This window comes from Echiichthys vipera, assembly GCF_963691815.1.
Source record: "Echiichthys vipera genome assembly, chromosome: 8".
NCBI classification, from domain to species: domain Eukaryota; kingdom Metazoa; phylum Chordata; class Actinopteri; order Perciformes; family Trachinidae; genus Echiichthys; species Echiichthys vipera.
This window is the reverse complement of record NC_139833.1, coordinates 14,428,728-14,448,922: the sequence shown is the minus strand read 5'-3', so window position 1 is coordinate 14,448,922 and position 20,195 is coordinate 14,428,728. Positions and strand designations below refer to the sequence as shown.

The window sequence follows — 20,195 nt, the reverse complement described above, 5'->3', positions numbered from 1 at the left end:
CATGATACAAAGCATTTACCTTTTCTGTACATTACCGTTTTAACTCCAGAGCTTCTGAATGGACTCTGACAAAAACAGGTTTAATTGTTGGAGCCTGAAATCTTTGTTATATTAACATGACACCTATATCATCGCACACAGTTGAATAGGTTTAATTCAGAAACACAAAAATGTTCATGTGCATTTAAAGAATCATACCAAGGCTCATCTTGTAAATTTTAACAAAGTTATTCTAAGCTAAAGGGAATCCTCCAGACCACAAATATTAAGAGTTTAAGAGTTTTTCCTCCCCTTCATGAAGCTTCTGGTTTCCATTAAATTTAATTCCATTCCAACAAATAATGTCCGCTTCTATATTTAACTGTATTTAATTCAGTTTTCTGTTTTAATGCTGCTTTACCATGCAATACTGACATTTCTGACAAAAATAAAAGTTGACATGGTGTGAAACGTAGGGCTGAACTAACACTTAGGTTTTAACATTATCTATTAATCTGCCAATTACTTAGTTAGACTCTTGTCTATGAAATTAAATATACTTTTACTTTATATCTCCAAAAGGCGTACAAATGGTTTGTGCCAACAGTCCAAAACCACAAAGATATTCCATAAACTTTCAAAATAAAAGCATCAGATCTTCCTATTGAAGGAGCTGAAACCAGAGACTCTCCTGTCGATCGACTAATTGATTTACTGTTTCAGCTCTAGTTCACTGATGTATTATTCTAACTTCACTTGATGTGAATGAGCTAAAACAGTGGATCCTTACTTTAGGGTCAGGAGGTGAAATAGCAGATATTTTAAACTCTTTAGTCCTTAAAAATGACTGAGAAGGACAAATGTCTCATGTCCACACTGAGGCAACAAAGGCTCATAAGCCTCATTTTAACTGGTCAAAAAAAACACTGGAAATCTAAAAAAATATATATGAATGGTCCTTTTAATATCTAGGCAGAGTCTCTTCCACCTGACTGTCTATGACTTAACCTTTTTCTTCTTCTTTGCAGGGTTAGCAATGATGTTTTTCACGCTGAGAGGATGAAGAGTGCAGGAGGAGGTGGATTCTGTGACCTCCTCAGATTCACTCTCAAGTTTCCTTTTCTGGCCCTTCTGCTCGCCAACTCCCCCCTCCTCCTCCTCCTCATCTGCTGCCGCCTCTTCCACGTCAACGGGGTCTTTGGGCGTTGCTCTGGGTGCTGCACCTTGTAGCCATGCAACGTCCAGCGAAGGCACTCTGGGTGCGATGGCATCAACGGTGTCAGTGAACACCTCATGATCTCTGGAAGCACACCGTCTGAACCCCAGGGCGAGGACACTCTTCAGCCCCAGTGGCTCCGACACGCTCTGGCTCAGACGAGGTACCTGGCAGGCAGGCACACCCCTGGTTGCACTGAGCGCTATCAGGTGATCCGTCATGTGCTTCGGCTTGACGGACTTGCACACGAGCAACAGTTTGAGCTCGTTCCTCTCCAGAGCTTTGGTGACCTCGTTGATACCAATGGCCAGCTGTCTCCTCACCGCTGCATCCGTCCAGCCGTTTTTGGGAGAATCCTGCGTCTGTTCGTCACGGCTCACCTGGGGAACGCTTTCTGATGTGGCAGCAGGGTTCTGGGCTTTCTTTTTTCTCCACGGCCGAAACACTTTCACCTCTTTCTTCTCGAGACCCGTGGAAACGAGCTTGTCCTTCAGGGTTTTCAGGATGAAATGCATGTCCTCTTGGGGCAGCGGGCCCCATTTTTGAGTGAATGGTGAAGTGATGGAGGTCTTGGGTAGAACGGGTCTTTTGCTTTCCTTTTTAACGGCCTTTCCCACCGGGGCCATACTGCCTCTGAAATAGAGGCGAGAAAACAAGAAGAAAATAAAACAGACATGCCAAAGACAAAAGAAGTGTCTCCACCCATGATGTAGTTTATCCACCAGAGTTTATTGTTCAACTGTAAAAACTAGTTATAACTTTTATCCATAACATATAATCTTTAACCGTACAGCACAAAGTAAAGAACACGCTGACAGGTAGACACAGTAAAGATTTATATTTCAAAAGAACAATAACTGTTTTAAATTATACTGATGGGACACATTGTGTACCAGACAGTCGGACAGGATTTGTCCCTTTAACATTTCCTAGTGAAGCTGAAGAAGATGAAGATGAAGCTTCTCTATGTTCACAAAGGTTTTAATGTTTGATCTGAAATATCTGGACAATCAAACACTTGGTGGTAGGACATCATTTGTGAGGATCGACCAATATGGATTTTTTTGGGCAGATGCCGATACTGAGTCTTTTACATCAGCCTTAGCCGATGACCGATACGGACTGACACTTTTCTTGAGCCGATATTTTGAGCCGATACTACGTTTGCTCCCTCAATTTACATCATAAAAATGACACAATGATGATAAAAAATGTTACGAGTCTCAGTTTGAAAAATAGGAACATTCATTGAACTGTTGTCGGGGGAAAAACGGCGAACGCAGCATCGGTGTATCGGTCTATCTCTACTTATTTGTGCATTGTAGAGAGAGGATACAGTCTGACAGAGTTTGTATCCCCCTGTACCTTTTGTTAGTAAAGATGAGGTATAAAATACTTAAAAGTATCACCATATATATAAAAAATGTAAGAAATGTTCTGGGCTTTTTCAAAAGCAGTACAGAGGGAAAGGAGGAGTCTGAGTTACAGCAATAACACACATAAAAATACTGTAAACAAGATATATACAAGATGGATGCAGGAATATACAGATGACCACAAAAGGCCAAACTATACAAATCATTTATCCATTAAAATTTAAGGGATCCTGATTAAAAATGATAAATAGAATAATGAATAAATAAATACTTATGTTTTAGTGCTTGTTAATGCAATAGTGTGGCATCGTTTCGGGTGTGATCATTTGTATGGTGAAGTGTCAAACTGGTCTTATGAACGCACCAACAACACAAACACGAATGGCGTTTAGTTACTTTACCTGATTCTTAAACAGCAAAAAAATAATTTCCTTTCCTAAAAAACAGGTAATGAGCGTCTCAGTCCAACAGCACGGGTGGAGCACAGGGCGCTGCCATTTTGTTTGAATTGAAATAACTTTATTTAAAAACAGCAAAGACAGAAAGGGGCCCACAGCGCCCCCCAGCGTTCACCGGGCAGTGTGACGTTTGGGGCACGTGTCCACAAATATAACGGACTCACATGAATGGATTTCTTTTTTTTTTACATTTTTCTTTATTATTTTCAACATTTAACAATTCCAGACATTTAAACGGATACAAAATAATAGTAATAATAAAACAGAATTTTTTAAAGAAAGAAAAATGAATAATAATAATAATAATAATAATAATAATAATAATAATAATAATAATAATAACCACCAGTTGAGGTGGTTCGGGCATCTAGTAAGGATGCCCCCTGGGCGCCTCCCTAGGGAGGTGTTCCAGGCACGTCCAGCTGGGAGGAGGCCTCGGGGAAGACCCAGGACTAGGTGGAGAGATTAGATCTCCACGTGTATAGGTCCTGTTTGTGCATGTGTGTATTTCGGTCCTGTGTGTGTAACATGATTAATAATAAGAGTGAAAAAAATTAAATTTCCCCGTTGCGGGATAAATAAAGTAATTCTTCTTCTTCTTCTTCCACACTGGTCTGGGAACGCCTCGGGATCCCCCAGTTAGAGCTGGTTAATGTGGCCCGGGAAAGGGAAGTTTGGGGTCCCCTGCTAATGCTGCTGCCCCCGCGACCCGACCCCGGATAAGGGGATAAAGATGAGATGAGAGATAATAATAATAATAATAAAACAGGTTTTTTTTTTTAAAAGAAAGAAACATTAATAATAATAATAATAATAATAATAATAAGAAGAAGAAGAAGAAGAAGAAGAAGAAGAATACATATATGTAGAAACATTTATATACAATAATTAAAATAAAAACAAAAAAAGTTAAATAAGTTAATAAGTTAAAATAGAAAATAGAAAAGAAATAAACAAATTAATTAATTAAAAATGAACTATGGCCACAAAACACACGTCTCTCCTTTTCCTACAGTGGAGTCAAATCAAGGTCAGCGGGCTAGGTCAGGTCGTGGTCAGAGCTCCATGAAAGGTTCCCATGTTCTCAGAAAGTATTACATAAACCAAATTAAAATTAAAATACAGTGTTAAATTTAAGCCAAACATGACACCACCACAAAATAAAACCCCTCACCTTCAAGTCCTGTGTTCATAAACGCACTGAGGTAAAAGCAGACATGACCTTACTATTTATAGAAAAATACTTACAGTATCAAGTCAATGCAGACAGTAAATGTGCAGAGCATATATTCATTATTAGTAGAATATTAGCTCGATGCCTTCATGGGTAGATAGGATGTCATCTGTTGTGGCAGGTTGATGTTTTGCTCATTTTAACTACTGTTGGCTCGTTTATAACTAATATTTAGTGAGAGTGCAAGGAGCCAATCAGCTCCTGTGCAGCGCGCTGCTCCCTCCCCTGCAGGCCTGCCCTTGGCCGCTTTATAGTGCATTGATCAGCTGTGCTGTGGTCACAGCTGCGCAGAACCGTCCCGCTGACAGCCGAGAGATATCCACTGCACAACTACGCGGCTGCATCTGTGAAAATGTCTCCTCAGGTAAAAGATTCACTGCTTCTGTCTTCATCTCGTGTAGCGGACAGTGTCCCAGATGCGTTATAAGGCACGGATAACGGTTGTTGTAGCAGCAGGCGGTGTCCCCGTCTCCTACTGTATGATAAACTGTGGTGTCATCCATCTTTGATAGTGTGGGATGGGTGGTCTGAATGCAAGAACAGCGAGTCTGAACATATTTGTCAGCTGGCTCTCTGTTTGCAATCAGATCCCTTAAAAAAGACACAAGAAAATGATATAATCATAATAATAATATAGTAATAATGATAATAATTATAAACTGGAACTGACTTTAATTTAATTAAGAAGATGAAAAATATGTAACCGGCCATAATAAAATGCACCTTTCAACTAATACTTAAGGTTTAGAGGTGAATCTTTGTTGCATTTAAAATGATTTCACAAACATCTAAATTCACTGAGAGTTTATGAGTGTTTTCAGGTTTTCTGTGGTCTATAATTATCTGTTCTGCAATGTCCTAGATCCCTTGTGAAGTAGATTATTCAAGTAGGCACAAAGGCACTAGAGTCCTGAATAAAAGCCCATTGTTTATCCGCAACTTGTGCAACAATAGATCTCCCTGGCTCTGCACCATGACTGGAATACTACGCTCAGATTTCTTAGTCAGTGTATTGAGCTGATTAATATGCACATTCTTGTATTATGTGACTACACTCTGCTGTACCGATTACCTCAGACTGATTGACCTGTCACACTTGGCAAAGAGCAGAATGACCAAGCCTTTATTTTACTGCTAGCCTTTGCGATCCCAATCAGAAAACCTTTATAGTCCCCTGCAAAAAGCATTGGAAATGTTTCTTAGACGTGTGCAATAAAAAAAACACAAGTTAAGAATAACACAATTTAACATAACATATAGATAGATACAGAATGACACAGGTAAAGTATAGTATAAAATAACCTTAAAAGAACATAATTGTTTATCTTTTAATCATTTATCAGGAGTGACGTCTTTCTTTACCGTGTATTTATCTGCAGGCAGAGTTTGAGAAGATGGCCGAGGATGTGAAGAAGGTGAAGACGAGGCCTACGGACCAGGAGCTGCTGGACCTGTATGGCCTTTATAAGCAGGCAAACGTTGGGGAAATCAACACCGGTATGCACCTGCTGCAGAAAAACAAAATCACTTTTTCATGCAGTGTTCCCTGAATCCTGAACATGTCCTCCTCTCTGTGTGCTGTTGTGACTGCAGATAAACCAGGGATGCTGGACTTAAAAGGAAAAGCCAAGTGGGAAGCCTGGAACTCCAGGAAAGGTAACGAGTTAAAAATGCTTGTATAAGAAACACCAACACGGTGATATTATATAATAAGAGTGTCAGAAAAGTCAAAGTATGGATACTGTTCAATATCCACATGTTTTTAAACAGTACAATATCAACATGTCAGTATTGAAAGTAGATGAAACAACTTGGAATAAAAATCAGCTGTGTGTTGGTTTGTGTTCAGTCGCTTTTTGGTGAACCAGCACCGCGGGCAGATCTTTAATAAATAGATTTTTTGTGTGGCAACAACCTTTTTTGGTATCAACACAGGTATCGAGCATCTGTTTATTTTTTTATACTTGTATTATATCGAAGTTTTAATTTCTGGTATTGCGACAACCTTAGTTTTTAATCCAAATATTTTGTATTTACTCACTCTTATAGGAATGTCCAAGGACGATGCCATGTCAGCCTACATTACACTCGCAAAGGAAGTCGTCAGCAAATACGGCTTGTAAGGCTCGCAATGAGCTGAAGAGGCGGATTTAGTGCAAGAACGACAGCAGTCTGCTAACTCAATAATACATACTCAGTAACTGAAACAACGCTGCTGTCTCTTTAACTAGCGGCCTGCTTTCACAGGCCATAATTATGCAGGAAATTTAAAATGAGCTGTGGTTTCTTTTCATGTTTTTTTTTAACATAGATTATTAATCAAACAGCTTTTATGCAATATTAAATGTGCTAATTGGTATTTTATCTAATGTATGTACTTTGTTCTTGTAATCCACATATGCACGGCGACAAACGTGCACTTTGACATGTTGCTCCTTATCAAAACAGGACACACTAAATCCTGTCAAATGTGAAAATAAAACCTCTATGTACACTGTTTTGTTCTTGTTTTTATTCAGCCGGCCACCATTAACATGAATGGGATGGTCAGAATAATAGAAACACCTGTGTAAGGTAAAACAATTCAGCAGCACCACAAACGGCATCCTCCAAAATTAACTACAGTTGAATCAACACCTCCGTGAAACAGGTTAAAAACTGAACATTACAACCTGGAAGAAGGTGTGATTTGTTTGACATTAGACGCTTTGTAAAATGTAAATAGAAACACATTGTGATGATTTACATAACATTAAACCCCTATATTTAATTGAATATTAAGATGCACAAAGACAACATAATGTGCAAACTGAGAAATGTCAATGTTTTTTGAAAATGATATGCCCATTTTAAATTTGCTGCCAGCAACATGTTTCAAACAAATCGGGACAGGAGCATCAGAAGACTGGTAAAGGTGTGAAATGCTAAAAGAAAAGTGGAACAATTCACAATTAATTAGGTGCCAACAGGTTAGTAACATGTTTGGGAGTTAAAAAAGAGTATCTGAAGTAAAGTGGGGAGGGGTTCACCAATGTGGAAGACTGTACTGATGAATAGTGCAACACTCACTCACTCACTCAATAGTGCAACAATGTAACAATGATGGTTATCAACGTTATAATACAAAGAACTTGGGGATTTCATCATCTACAAGGCATACTATCATTAAAGTATCTGCACTCAAGTGACAAGGCTGAACATCAATAGTGGATGTTGGTGATGGGCTACTCGTCGTTCCTAGATCTCCAAAAGTAGAATGGGAGGCAGAGCCTTCAGCTACCAAGCTCCTCTCCTGTGGAACCGACTCCCAAGTGTTATTCAGGAGGCAGACACCGTCCCCATATTTAAGAGTAAATTTAAAACTTTCCTTTTTGATAAAGTTTACAGCTAGGGTTTACGAGCCCTCAGCTATGTTGTTAATGATCCTGCTATAATCCTAGTCTGCCAGGGGATAATCCTGTTCCTGATACTCTGAGCTTCTCTCCTCTCTGTTTGTATCATTCATGTCTCATCAATGCATTTTACTAATCCAACCTCTTCCCCGGAGTTGTTTGTGCTTTGTCGTCTCACAGGTCTCGGCTGATCGTGGTGGTGTCTGCTGCCGTGGTCCTGCATGACATTTCCTGCTACTATCCGACGTTCCCGACGTTTTTTGGAACAAACTCCCAGAAAACTGCTGCAATGAATATAGCATCTGATCAGCAATATGTTGGCAATTCTTTCCTGTGAAATGTCTTTTGATTTGAATAGATTTGTATTGTTATGTGCCCTGTGATAGACTGGCGTCCTCTCGAGGATGTACCTCGCCTCACGCTCGATGTCAGCTGGGATCGGCTCCAGCCCCCCTGCGACCCCGACAGGGACAAGCGGTTGAAGATGAATGAATGAATGAATACCACTTTATCAATGAATTGTATATTTTTGATATGATGATTTTATTTTGTGTTAACGTATTAATATGTTATGCTTTGGCAATATTGTTTATATAACATTCATGGCAATAAAGCCAATTAAATCGAATTGAGGATACAATATCAGTTGAGTTTCCTTCTGTTGCAATTTGTTCAACCGTGACCTAAAACGACTAAATCAATCCGCAGCACATACGCACACAGTCTGCAGCACACACACACACACACACACACACACACACACACACACACACACACACACACACACACACACACACACACACACACACACACTCACTCTTATCTAAGAAGGGGTGGCTATGATTGCACCATCATGTGCACCTCTTCTAGTCTAAAGGGGCTTTTTTGTGGAAGGAAGTTGCTGTTTTACTGTTTCTGTGCTTTTAACCAGAAGGTCCTGGTTCCAGTCAATGGCAGCAGGAACCATCTGCCTTGTTTAGGTGTCAAACAGCAAGTAGATGAATACCAACAAGATGAAAGTTTATACTTGGCATTTGAACTAGATTTGTTTTCTTGATTATTCAAGTGATAAGTTTGTCTGTAAAATTTCAGAAAATAGTGGGACATCACTTTTTCCCAGAGCGATCTTCATCTCCTTGCTTCTTTTGTCCAACTAATAGTCCTCCTAAACTAACCTTAACTTATCAAGTGTTAACTTTTCCATAATGTTTAGGTCATTTTTTAAAATCAAAAATGCCAAACCCTCTCTGGTTCTAGCTTTTGTAGTGTGAGGATTTGACAAAAAAAGGAATTTTTGTTTTTGTTTTCTATTTCTTGACATTTTATTAACCAAACTATCAATCGAGAAAGTAATAGTTTCACACACACACACACACACACACACAGACACACACACACACACAGCCATGGAAGGTGAAAAAGTGTTTTAAATATTATTTTGAATATGTTTGGTGGCTAATGGTAGCCAACTCTGATGCTGATGTGACCTAAAGTTAGCATTAGCATGTTAGCTGCTGGCAGAAAGAGAGAGAGCACGAAAACTTCCCTGACATATTTGTTATCCAGCCCGGATATGATTTTTAAAACAATTGCAATGTAGTGTTATCTGTTTAAAATACTTTTCTAGTGTTAGTTGCTGAAATTATGCTTTAATATTGTCATAATAATGCAATAAAAGGAGTCCAGCTGCTGTGATTTGTCATATTTTAGCATTTCAGAAAACACACAAACACACACGCACACACACACACACACACACACACACACACACACACACACACACACACACGCACACACACACACGCACACACACACCAATCTCTGCCTGTCATTTATTTCACTGATAAATGTAGGTCAGGTGCGCATGCGCAGTGGCTGCTCATAGCCGGGCTAACCCGGGTCAGTGTGGTAAAGGGAACGGACCCGAACACACTGACCCTTCCGAGACACTGCTGCTGTGTGCGGCTGCCGTGAGCTGGAGTCCACACGTCCTGAAGAAGGTGAGCTAACACACGGCACAAGGACGGGACCACAGCGTGTCCGTCTGTCAAACACTGTTGTTGACAACAGCCACAGCCGTTGTAATGGTACTAACGTTAGCTAAACCTCTTTGTTTTCATCAAAATGAGCCAGTAACGGTAAAACGGTCGGCTGCTCTCAACACGCAGGTGAAAGTTAACTTTGTTGCCTGTATTTCTATTTGAATGGGTGCCGGAAAAAGCTCAAGTTACACTAAAAACTTTTATCGAGCCTCTTTGTCGTAGAAGGTTTTTGAATGAAGTTGCATTGATACAGAAGACATTAACACTTATACACACACACACACTAACGTTATAAGCTACGTTCACAGTGACATTCAAGCTCTTGTGTTATAATGATACTCTTGTTTACTTTCTATATTTAGCTATTTATTATTTATGTTTCATTTTTCTACACAACTGTCTTGGCGGGAGTCATCCCAAAGGGATCAATAGAGATATGCCTAAGTCTTATAATGATAATAATAATTGTTATAATAACTTTGTTTATTATAGCACCGTTAATAGACAAAGTCACAAAGTGCTTCACATGAGAAAATAGTGAAAATAGTAAGAAAAAATAAACACTAATGGAATTTAGAAAAAAAAAAAATTACAAACATGAGACAAAGGCTATGTTAAAGAAGTGATCTTCAGCTGCTTTTTAAAAGCATCAACAGAGGCCAAACTGAGATACAAGGTGTGTGTGTGTGTGTGGGTGTGTGTGTGTGTGTGTGTGTGTGTGTGTGTGTGTGTGTGTGTGTGTGTGTGTGTGTGTGTGTGTGTGTGTGTGTGTGTGTGTGTGTGTGTGTGTGTGTGTGTGTGTGTGTGTGTGTGTGTGTGTGTGTGTGTGTGTGTGTGTGTGTGTATCATGTATGGGAAAATCTAGTGATCACTACTGTAGCATTACTCTCGTTTTAATAAGTGGATTTAAACTATTTATGTGACTATGGTTAAAATAACCCTTAAACTAATGCAAGTGTTTGATTTTCTTCTAAGTAGCTTCCATGTCACATTTGATTTAGGACATTATAATTATGTTTATAATTACATGTGTTTGTTTTGTGGGACCAGTCTGGAGGAGAAATGGACAATAATCTGTCAGAGTCTGTGGCAGAGCGGACCTTCCAGCATCAGAGCAGCCTGCCTCCGCTGCCTGTCCCGCTGCTGGAGCACAGCCTTTCAAAGTACCTGGATGCAGGTAGGATCGGTCACTTTGATCAACCTCCTGCGCCACGAGCTCTTCTGTTTAGGTTTTTTTAATGGGCAGAATTTCAGATATATAATCAAATACTGTAGCTCTGGGGCAGCCGACCCTGCTCCTGGAGAGCTCCTGCCCTGCATCCCTGACTCGAACACAGCTGATTCTAATGATCGGCTTGTTATCAATCAGCTGCTGCAGCTATTTGCATTCATGTAAATAATTAATGGTTTGTGAAATGTGAATGGTTATTCTGTAATTTTGCCCTTTAGCACTGCAAAGCCCTTATCTTTGGTTTTGACCTGGTACCTAACCAAAGATAAGGCGCAATAAGGGAAATGGACAACAAGTATCTTCCAAGCTGGACTTTATTACAAAAATTAGTTTGTTAGAGAAAAATAAAGTGTTGTGAGTTTGGATGAATACTGAATTTATAATTAAGTAATGTCACAAAGTCCAGTATATTGGAGGTGTTGTTATTTCCCATTACCAATATTCAGTAGGTATTTTACTCTGAATATAGTTCACGAGCAAGCTAAGATGTGTATTAGTTTTCATGTAAGACTGCGTTTTTTTTGTAAAAGTTGTACTCTGTAAGATGGATTTAATTGTCTTTTAAGTTACTATCTATCAAAGAGTGAGTTAAAACAATGGTGATTGATCATATGACCCACTAATGACAGCACTTCTACTTGCCTTTCTGCCGAGTCAGCTTTATTGTCAATTCTTCGATGAACAAGACATACAAGGAATTTAAATTTTGTTTCTCCCTCTCCCATGCATAGACTAGACAAGACAAAGACAAGACACAATTATTATTATTATTTTTTTAATATATGTGTCTGTGGAGACATTCCCTCTCTAGATGTAAATAAGCCGCCATGTTAGTGACGCTGCTGACAGCAGCTGGTCTGTCGGCCCTGATCGTTACTAACGGGTTTGCTGCGTTCGCTTGTAATTGGAAATAGGGAACTTCTAACTTCTGAGTCAGGCTTGTAGTAAGGGCAAAAGTGTAATATGAACGTATGTGTGTATGGATTTAAGAGGGTAACATATAGGGGACAGACTGGAAGTACAGAGGTTATTGTGTGTCAATAAACTTTATATATGAGCAAAAAAAAAAAAAAAAGTCAACACAGTGACCGTTATGACAAGATACATCTTACCGCCAAAGAGGCCGCTAAAAAAAGGTATCTCAATTCTTACGGATTAGAACTTTAACTGTACATGTAAGCATTTTGCAGCTGCAGTAAATCCACAGTTTCTGAAAGTCATTTTTGCATTGCCATGTTTTCCATCAGTTCATCCATTTGCTTCTGATGAAGAGTATAAGGCCACAGTGGACATTGTGAGCAGGTTTCAAGCAGGAGTTGGCAAAGAGCTGCACCATAAACTACTGCAGAGAGCCAGGACAAAGAAGAACTGGGTGTGTTATTGAGCTGTAAATATATTGTTTTTGGTTTTTACAAATGTTCTCGTCATGGATGTTTTGTTCAGCAGTTTGTTGTTGTTGTTTTTTATTTATTCTTCAGCTGGAAGAATGGTGGTTCGATGCTGCATATCTGGAGCCCCGCATCCCCTCTCAGCTGTATGTGAACTTTGGCGGCCCAGCGCCCTACCTGGAGCACTGCTGGCCTCCTGAAGAGGGAACTCAGCTGCAGAGGGCCAGTATCAGCACATGGCATACACTACACTACTGGAACCTGATCCGCACGTAAGACATGTTCACAAGCTTTGTCTTTGTAGTGTGTTACAAAGTAGAAGTGTCTCAGGTATACTGTGTATGTAATTTATGTTTTTTTTCCACTTGCATGTTTTAGAGAGAGGCTGCCTCCTCAGAAAGCTGGCCACGAACCGTTAGATATGGACCAGTTCAGAAAGCTTTTCTCCACCTGCAAAGTGCCTGGAGTGAAGAAGGACATCCTTCTTAACTACTTCAAGACAGGTAGAATAAACTTGGCTCTTATCTCTAACCTTCAGAAACACCTGAATACCTTTGAGCGCACTTCTCAGCTTACATATCTTGTGCTGTCCCACAGAGAGCGAGGGTCCGTGCCCCTCCCATGTGATAGTGATTTGTCGTGGAAGGTTCTTCGCATTTGATGCAGTCTGTGATGGACAAATCCTCACTCCTCCAGAACTATTCAGGTAATGATTACACAAAAGTACACGCTCCACTCAAGAATTTGTTCATTCACGGATGTTCTGTACCAAATTCAGTGAAGATTGTTCAAAATTTAGTGAAGATGTGAAAAAACAAAAAAATCAAAATAGATGAAATTGATCTAGATGCAAGTGGGCGTGGCTTATATGGATATATTTCTCTGAACCCACAGAATCTGGAATAAGAGACTTATGGTTCAAAAAGTACAGGCCAAAAAAAGTCAACTTTGTTGTTATAGTGCCACCATCTGGCTAAAAAGCACCGCATTCAACAACACTCCCTTGAGGCCCCACCAATACACCCGCACAATGTGAAGTAGATGATTAACAGTTCTTATGAAATGCGAAGGCAACATGAGAGAGAGCGATGGTACGAAGAGACGTGAGAAGACATTTTAACCACATAATCATAGCGCACAGCATCTCAGCTGTCTTATAATATATAGAAATAATCAAGTGTTGTGACGCCAAAGAATATGACTAATTGAACAGTCGATTCAAATTGTTTATTTTAGTGTGTTTGTTTTAGTCAACACATATATTAACTTATATCTGTTCTATCTATAATGTGTGTGTGTGTGTAGGCAGCTGAGCTATGTGAAAGAGTGCTGTGAGGGAAATCCAGAGGGAGACGGAGTGGCTGCTCTCACCTCAGAGGAGAGGACTCGATGGGCGCAGGTAGGGCTGCTCACGTTTGGAGACTTTGGTGTTCATCTTGGAGACTAAGATTCTCATACTACACAAGCATACTTTAGGATCAGTACTGTCAGCATTTATGTGTTAACTTTCTCTGCAGGCCAGGGAGTATCTAATAAGCATCGATCCAAACAATAAGACCATCCTGGAGAGCATCCAGAGCAGCCTGTTCGTCGTATCTCTGGATGAAACTAAACCCTACTCCACTCCAGACAACTACACAAATGTATGGGCTGCACAAAGTGGAATCAGTTATGATTTGACTTACTGTTTGTTGTTTCCTTTTTGAAGATAATAGTTGTGTCTTATTGTATTACTTTGAAATTGTGAACACAGTTGACCTTGGAAGCCCTTACAGGCGACCCCACCAACCGCTGGGGTGACAAATCGTACAATTCACTCGTGTTCGCAGATGGCACTTTTGGATGCAATTGTGATGTGAGTGTTGAGACACTAAATGACACGTTTTTAGATTCAACATTATTCTTAAGGCTGAATTTGGTAACTTTCTATGAAAATATGTTTGTTTTTTTTGGTCATATTTGAGAAAAAGACAAAAGTAATTTGAAAAAGTCAAGTACCTTTGCATCGAGCTGCTTCTGTCCGTCGGCCTGTCCACTGACAACAACCAATCGGACTCAATGCAGAGGTACATGACTTTATCTCGTGTTGTCAGGATATAGAGACAATTTCAACAAATATGAAAAAAAAAAAATAATGTATAGAAAGTTACCAACTTCAGTTTTATGGGTTAGAAATGGTAGATTAAAAATTGTAAAATTGTTTTGCAGCATGCACCGTTTGATGGCATGATAATGGTGTCTTTGTGCTGGTATCTGGACCAGCAGATCAAACTCACAGAAGGCAAATGGAAGGTAAACATTGACTATTTTTTGATTCTTTACAAACATTTAAAGGTGCTGTACTCGTAATACTAAAGAAAAAGTGCCCCACTCGGGTTTCACCATGGCCCTCTGCATCTTTTATCGTTGCACATGGCACTCGCAAGCACACGTGGCTTGAACAACTATCAAAACAAACACAGAAACTGGGATAACAACACACACAGAGGGAGAGTGGCTCTATTCTGCTCAGGATGTCATTACTCCACTAAAGCAAATATTTGTTTGCTGCTATATAAATGTTCTGAATATACATGACACATGTAGTCACTTTAAATAGCTCTTGGTCGTTTGATTGAAATGTGTCCATCCACTTTTCACAAATTGATGTCTATGCTTTTCAGGGCTCAGACGTCGTCAGACCTGTTCCCCGTCCTCAGGAGCTGGTGTTTACTGTGGACGAAAAAGTCCGGAGTGACATCAGCCACGCCAAACAGCAGTACCTTGAGTCGGTGAGCCAGTATTAAATAGCAAACTACAATAGAAATAGTCTGATGCAAAATGACTTGTCCATAGTCACGGCTGTGTGGGTGTCGCTGGTTTCGCAGACACAAGACCTGCAGCTGGTGTGTTACGCCTTTACAGCGTTTGGAAAAGCAGCCCTCAAACAGAAGAAGTTGCATCCAGACACCTTTGTTCAACTAGCAATGCAGTTGTCCTACCAGAAATTGCACAAAAGGTATGGGTCGGTTAAAAATTTGAGCGTGCCTTTTATGTAGTTTGAGGAATACGAAGGGAATGCCTCTCAATGTGTTGTCTTAACCGTCACAGTCCAGGAAGTTGTTACGAGACAGCGATGACTCGCAAGTTCTACCACGGCAGGACAGAGACGATGCGACCCTGCACTCAGGAGGCTGCGAAGTGGTGTGAAGCCATGATGGACCCCACGTGTGATGTGAGTGTCTGTCTGAAACCCACTGTGGCAAAATCACACAGAGGAAGGAGGTGGAAGCTTTTTGTTTATTTCACAAAGTACATAAACCTTTTTCTGTCAGGCTGATGCCAAGAGGAAAGCCATGCTGCTGGCCTTCAATAAACACAACAAACTGATGGCTGAAGCCCAGGAAGGAAAAAGTCAGTTCACGTTACACACATGCTTGATATTTCTACATATCACTGTTTAATAGTCCACTCGAGCACTCAACACATTTGTTGGACCTAAGGGAAATGCACAATGCATTTCTGTGAGAAACACTGAATGTAAACATGTTTTTGGTATGAAAACTCTACAGAGCAACTTTCAAGATGCCTTAGAAATATAACAGAAATAAAGGCAGGCGTAAAAGGACAAACATGTTACTACTTAGAATATTGTGTTAGTGATACATTTCCCTCGGACAGACGGTAGAACGGCTAGTTGGATTAGCAGTAAACTGATGGCATGCAGAGAGAGGGCAAGGGTAGGGTGACTGCCCACCTCAGATTAGAGGCTGTTAACTTTTTTAAATTTGATGACACAGGGACGTCCCAACTGGTCGACTCTACCTCAGCGTTTGACTTGCAAGGTTAGGGCTGATTTAAAACAGTAGGGGGCGTGTTGAGCCATTTACAACCCATTAAATGCTGATTTCTTAATAAATTTGCTGAGAAATTTCAGTATTAACACCAGCATCGATGTGTTTCATCACAGTACAGTCATATCATTCCGTTTACAGCTCAAAAAACACATTAAAGTGTGCAAATCATGAATTTTTAATCATAAAAAACAGCTGAGAGGACCATGGTTCAACAAGGGCAAAATTGAAACTAGATAAATGCCCGGCATTTTTTTAATTGTTAGAATAATAATGTTAGAATATTCATCTGAAACTGACTGCTGGTGGCAAATGAACATTCTTTTCATTGGGAGTATTACTGTTTGTTTGGCTCAGTGTTACATGTTTAGGTGTTAATGTCCGTGTCTCTGGTCACCCGTCATCAATCCGTCATTTTGTGACATTGTTACCAGGTTTCGACAGGCATCTTCTTGGGCTGTATCTTATCGCCAAAGAGGAGGGACGTCCCACTCCAGAACTCTTCATGGACCCCCTCTATGCAAAGAGGTACTTTTGAAACAGTGTGTCTGAACTGGTTATATGGTTGTCGTACATATAGGAGTACATGTGATCTAATAATACAATCACATACTACTTTTGATTTACGAATTTTAATGAGCCCTACCGCAAAATCCATGCAAAATCCATTTAGTTGACCTTCTTCACAGCATGTATAGAAATTGTCTCAGCAAGAAAAGCACAGGTGTCACTAATAACGTTAACAATGTCCTTGTAAGACAGCCAACATGCACAACTGACTTACCCAAATTTCAGATAGAGGACAGGATGTGAACATATGCCGGAAAACTAAACTAGTAAGAAGATATTAACTGCAGACAAAGATCTGTCTTCGATCACGAAAAAATAACCCTCAGACATCTCACAGGATACGTCGAGACACAGGAAATGACACTGACAGGAACGGGTGAAAGTTCAACTGAAAGGTCAATGATTTCACATAATTCTTTATTTACATGGCACTTTTCATACTTTTTACAGTATTAAGGCACTTTGCCTTACGCAAAACAAAACAAAACATTGTTATGTTTTCGATGTGTGGAATAAAAGAGAGCTCAGAGTCAAAAATCACATCCAGATTTTTTACAGATTTTGAGGGTTTAAAATCTTGTAACATTGGTAAATGTCTTGCCTTCAGGACCAATGACTAAAACCTCTGTTGGTACTGGTTTAGCTGCAGGTAGTTTGCTGCCATCCATGACTTGATGTCTACAATGCGTCCGAACTCCAACAGTTACTTACACATAGCCACATAAGTTACATTTTTATTTAGAAGTCTTGTGTAAAGGCAGGATGTAAGGGTAACTTTCATTCACTGTATGTTTTGATAGTTGTTCAAATATTGTTCAAATATCTAATTCTTTTTCATAACCAAATTTGAGGAATCGCTGCGAAACATTTACAGTTTTGGTAAATTTTTGACGCAAAAATATGGATATTAGCCTCAAAGTTCACATATTGGTCAAACTTTTATGTGGATGGAAAAACAGGTGTTGGGGATGAGGACCATCTGATAAATTGAACTGCATTACGGAAATGATCAAGCAGGCTTTTCTGTCTGCCTGTAACTGAGTTGTTTGTGTCTGCAGTGGTGGTGGTGGTAACTTCGTGCTGTCGTCCAGTCTGACGGGCTACACTACAGTTCTGGGCGCTGTGGTCCCCATGGTGCACCATGGCTATGGCTTCTTCTATCGCATCAGAGATGACAGGTGGGCAGACAAGACATGAGCATCTTTCCAAAATGGCCCTTCTGAAAATCTTTTGCCCAAACTGCTGCGTTATATGTGTGAGGTTGAATAATAATAACTACAAAAATGATATAACATTTGAGCAGATCAAACCCCTTTTAAAAACCCAGCGGGTCAAGCCAAATCCAAAGCTGCTTTTTGTAGTAGATTTTCAGAAATCGTAATGATGTACATCAGTGTCAGTCAACTGGATGAGTTAATTTCAATACATTTTTCACCATTAAAGTTTGAAATTGTGTGTTCCTTCCTGCTTTTTCAGCAAGCACACTCATCTCCGCACTACCTCTTTTTTCCCCCCTCAGGATTGTCATATCCATTTCGGCGTGGAAATCCTGCCGTGAGACAGATGCTGCGACACTATTCAACAACTTCTCCAGCTCCTTGCATGAGATGCGCCACTTGGCCACCATGTCTCAGCTATAAGTACTCGCACCGACACACTGTTCACAAAACCTCCGTCAGTAGCCGACAGCTAGCGATAGTCATGTTTGTTCTGAGCACAGATCAATGCAAAGATACAGAGCCAGCTTAGTGATAGCAATATGAAAGAAATCTATCAACTCTTTTGTTTCTTGTAGCAACAAATAAGACTTTTTGTGTAAATTGTTCTTTTCTGAGTATATATTTTGAATGATTCCTGTGTTAATTCCATTGAGATTGTTTAGTTTTAATTCATGGCCGTATTAATCTACATTTAAGCTAAAAGGATGCTAAAAAGTCCTCATGACATGGGTAAATATTCAACACTGTGACTGTTTTAAGGACAGCTGAAGAAAATAACTTGTAGCTTTTTTTAACTGTTAGATTTTCTGTGATATTAAAATGCATTCCAATTAAACATAAAAAAAATTAGTTAAATAGAATTGATTTGCCTTCTTTTATGTTTTGAAGTTGTAAAAATCTGCAGTAATATGCAACAACAGTACTCAACTAATAAAGTTGGACTGACTTGCCATATGTGATTCAGAAATAGAAAAAGAAGGAATTAAAGTTTTGACAGTTGGCAGGCACTAAAAATAGTTTGTAATATGCATCAGTTCCTGCAGGCGCACAGGTCTACCGCGGGTTAGCTGTTAGCCGTTAGCGCCTTACGTTACTCTGTGATTCTGTTCGGGAGTTTATTTGAATTGCTGGGTAACATACGTCGTGTAGGGGTCACATGACTACCAGTTGCTGTTTAGTTTTATGCTCTTTTTTTTTTTTAGGATTTGCCATCACTATATCAGGACTTATTAAAGAAAGAGACTAGCTGGCTTTGCAGGAAGTAACATTACTACTGTATTTAGCGAGTTGCCACCACTTGAAACTTGACTTTTTGAAACTAAGGGTTGCCTTCCTATCTGAGATGCTGCACATTGTTCTGTATACCATCATCGTTAAACCAAAACCTCACTCACTTCCTGACTTACGTTCTTGGTCACTGTACCTTATGTACACTATGCAGCTTTGCTTTATGTGAAGTTAAAGATGGTTGAATGTTCAAAGGAATATAAAGTATTTTCTGGTGACTGCTGTAAAACATACGTACAAACATTGTACTTCTTTTAAATATTCAGATAGCTCAATATTTTAAAAAATGTAATACATTTTTATTACTGCAAAATGCTAACTGTATGTGATTTTTGGAAATGTAGCCAACTGTTCTAACCAATAAAGTTGAGAGATTCCCATTTGTTTGATTGTCCTGTGATGGTAAAATGAGGTCATGGTTCAATAACTGGATGTAAAACCTTTAATAGTTAAATACAAGCATAATCTACTAAAATGTTAGTAAGTCTTTGCATTTGTAGAAACAAAATAGGATCGTTAGTGATTACAACAAATTTTCACAGCCCAGTGTTTACAATATCTTCTGTTCAGTCACTGCTATAGAATTTATGTTGCATCACGACAAAAAAGTACATATACTATAGAACATTTGTGATGAATTCAGTGTATGTACAGAGGTATACTTCATGCACTATGATACATTAAAAATCCAGTCTATTACCTTTACTGTACATTTGTCAGAAATATTTAATGGACGATGGCACCAGAAATCAACAGCTAAGGCTTTTTGTCGGCACAGACTAAGAAAGAAAAGAAGAGTGAAAACATGAGGGTGGGTGGTACAATAGGCCTTTTTCAAAGCAGACATTTTGACTTGTGATCGTAGGAAAAACGCAGGTGTTACTAGTAACATTCAAGTGTCCCAATATGAGACAGCGAGCCAGCATGGACAATAACAGTAGCCTGAAACTGAAGCAGCTAAATGGCATT

The 20,195-nt window shown here is 39.5% G+C and overlaps 3 protein-coding genes across 4 annotated transcripts; 2 read left to right on the top strand and 1 right to left on the bottom strand.

Moving 5' to 3' along the window:
- Positions 1-207: 207 nt before the first annotated feature.
- rpp38 (ribonuclease P/MRP 38 subunit) lies at positions 208-4,395 on the bottom strand. 2 transcript variants are annotated; one of them, XM_083919215.1, is made up of 2 exons: positions 4,278-4,395; positions 208-1,828 (listed from the first exon to the last, which is right to left on the bottom strand). In XM_083919215.1, exons 1-2 carry the CDS (start codon positions 4,313-4,315, stop codon positions 976-978), a joined length of 891 nt encoding a protein of 296 aa, XP_083775341.1. In that variant the 5' UTR covers positions 4,316-4,395; the 3' UTR covers positions 208-975. The 2 variants fall into 2 exon arrangements, with proteins under 2 accessions (XP_083775341.1, XP_083775342.1); XM_083919216.1 differs by lacking the exon at positions 4,278-4,395 and adding an exon at positions 2,973-3,072.
- A 146-nt stretch (positions 4,396-4,541) lies between these two features.
- Positions 4,542-6,751, top strand: acbd7 (acyl-CoA binding domain containing 7). Its single transcript, XM_083918665.1, has 4 exons — positions 4,542-4,627; positions 5,643-5,760; positions 5,857-5,919; positions 6,313-6,751. Exons 1-4 carry the CDS (start codon positions 4,616-4,618, stop codon positions 6,384-6,386), a joined length of 267 nt encoding a protein of 88 aa, XP_083774791.1. The 5' UTR covers positions 4,542-4,615; the 3' UTR covers positions 6,387-6,751.
- Positions 6,752-9,555: 2,804 nt separating this feature from the next.
- Positions 9,556-19,522, top strand: crot (carnitine O-octanoyltransferase). The gene is made up of 17 exons (XM_083917668.1): positions 9,556-9,655; positions 10,748-10,874; positions 12,176-12,300; positions 12,407-12,588; positions 12,695-12,819; positions 12,914-13,022; positions 13,622-13,715; positions 13,834-13,959; positions 14,070-14,171; positions 14,525-14,608; positions 14,980-15,087; positions 15,184-15,314; positions 15,407-15,530; positions 15,631-15,709; positions 16,584-16,677; positions 17,778-17,897; positions 18,239-19,522. Exons 2-17 carry the CDS (start codon positions 10,760-10,762, stop codon positions 18,357-18,359), a joined length of 1,839 nt encoding a protein of 612 aa, XP_083773794.1. The 5' UTR covers positions 9,556-9,655; positions 10,748-10,759; the 3' UTR covers positions 18,360-19,522.
- The last annotated feature ends 673 nt before the right edge of the window (positions 19,523-20,195 follow it).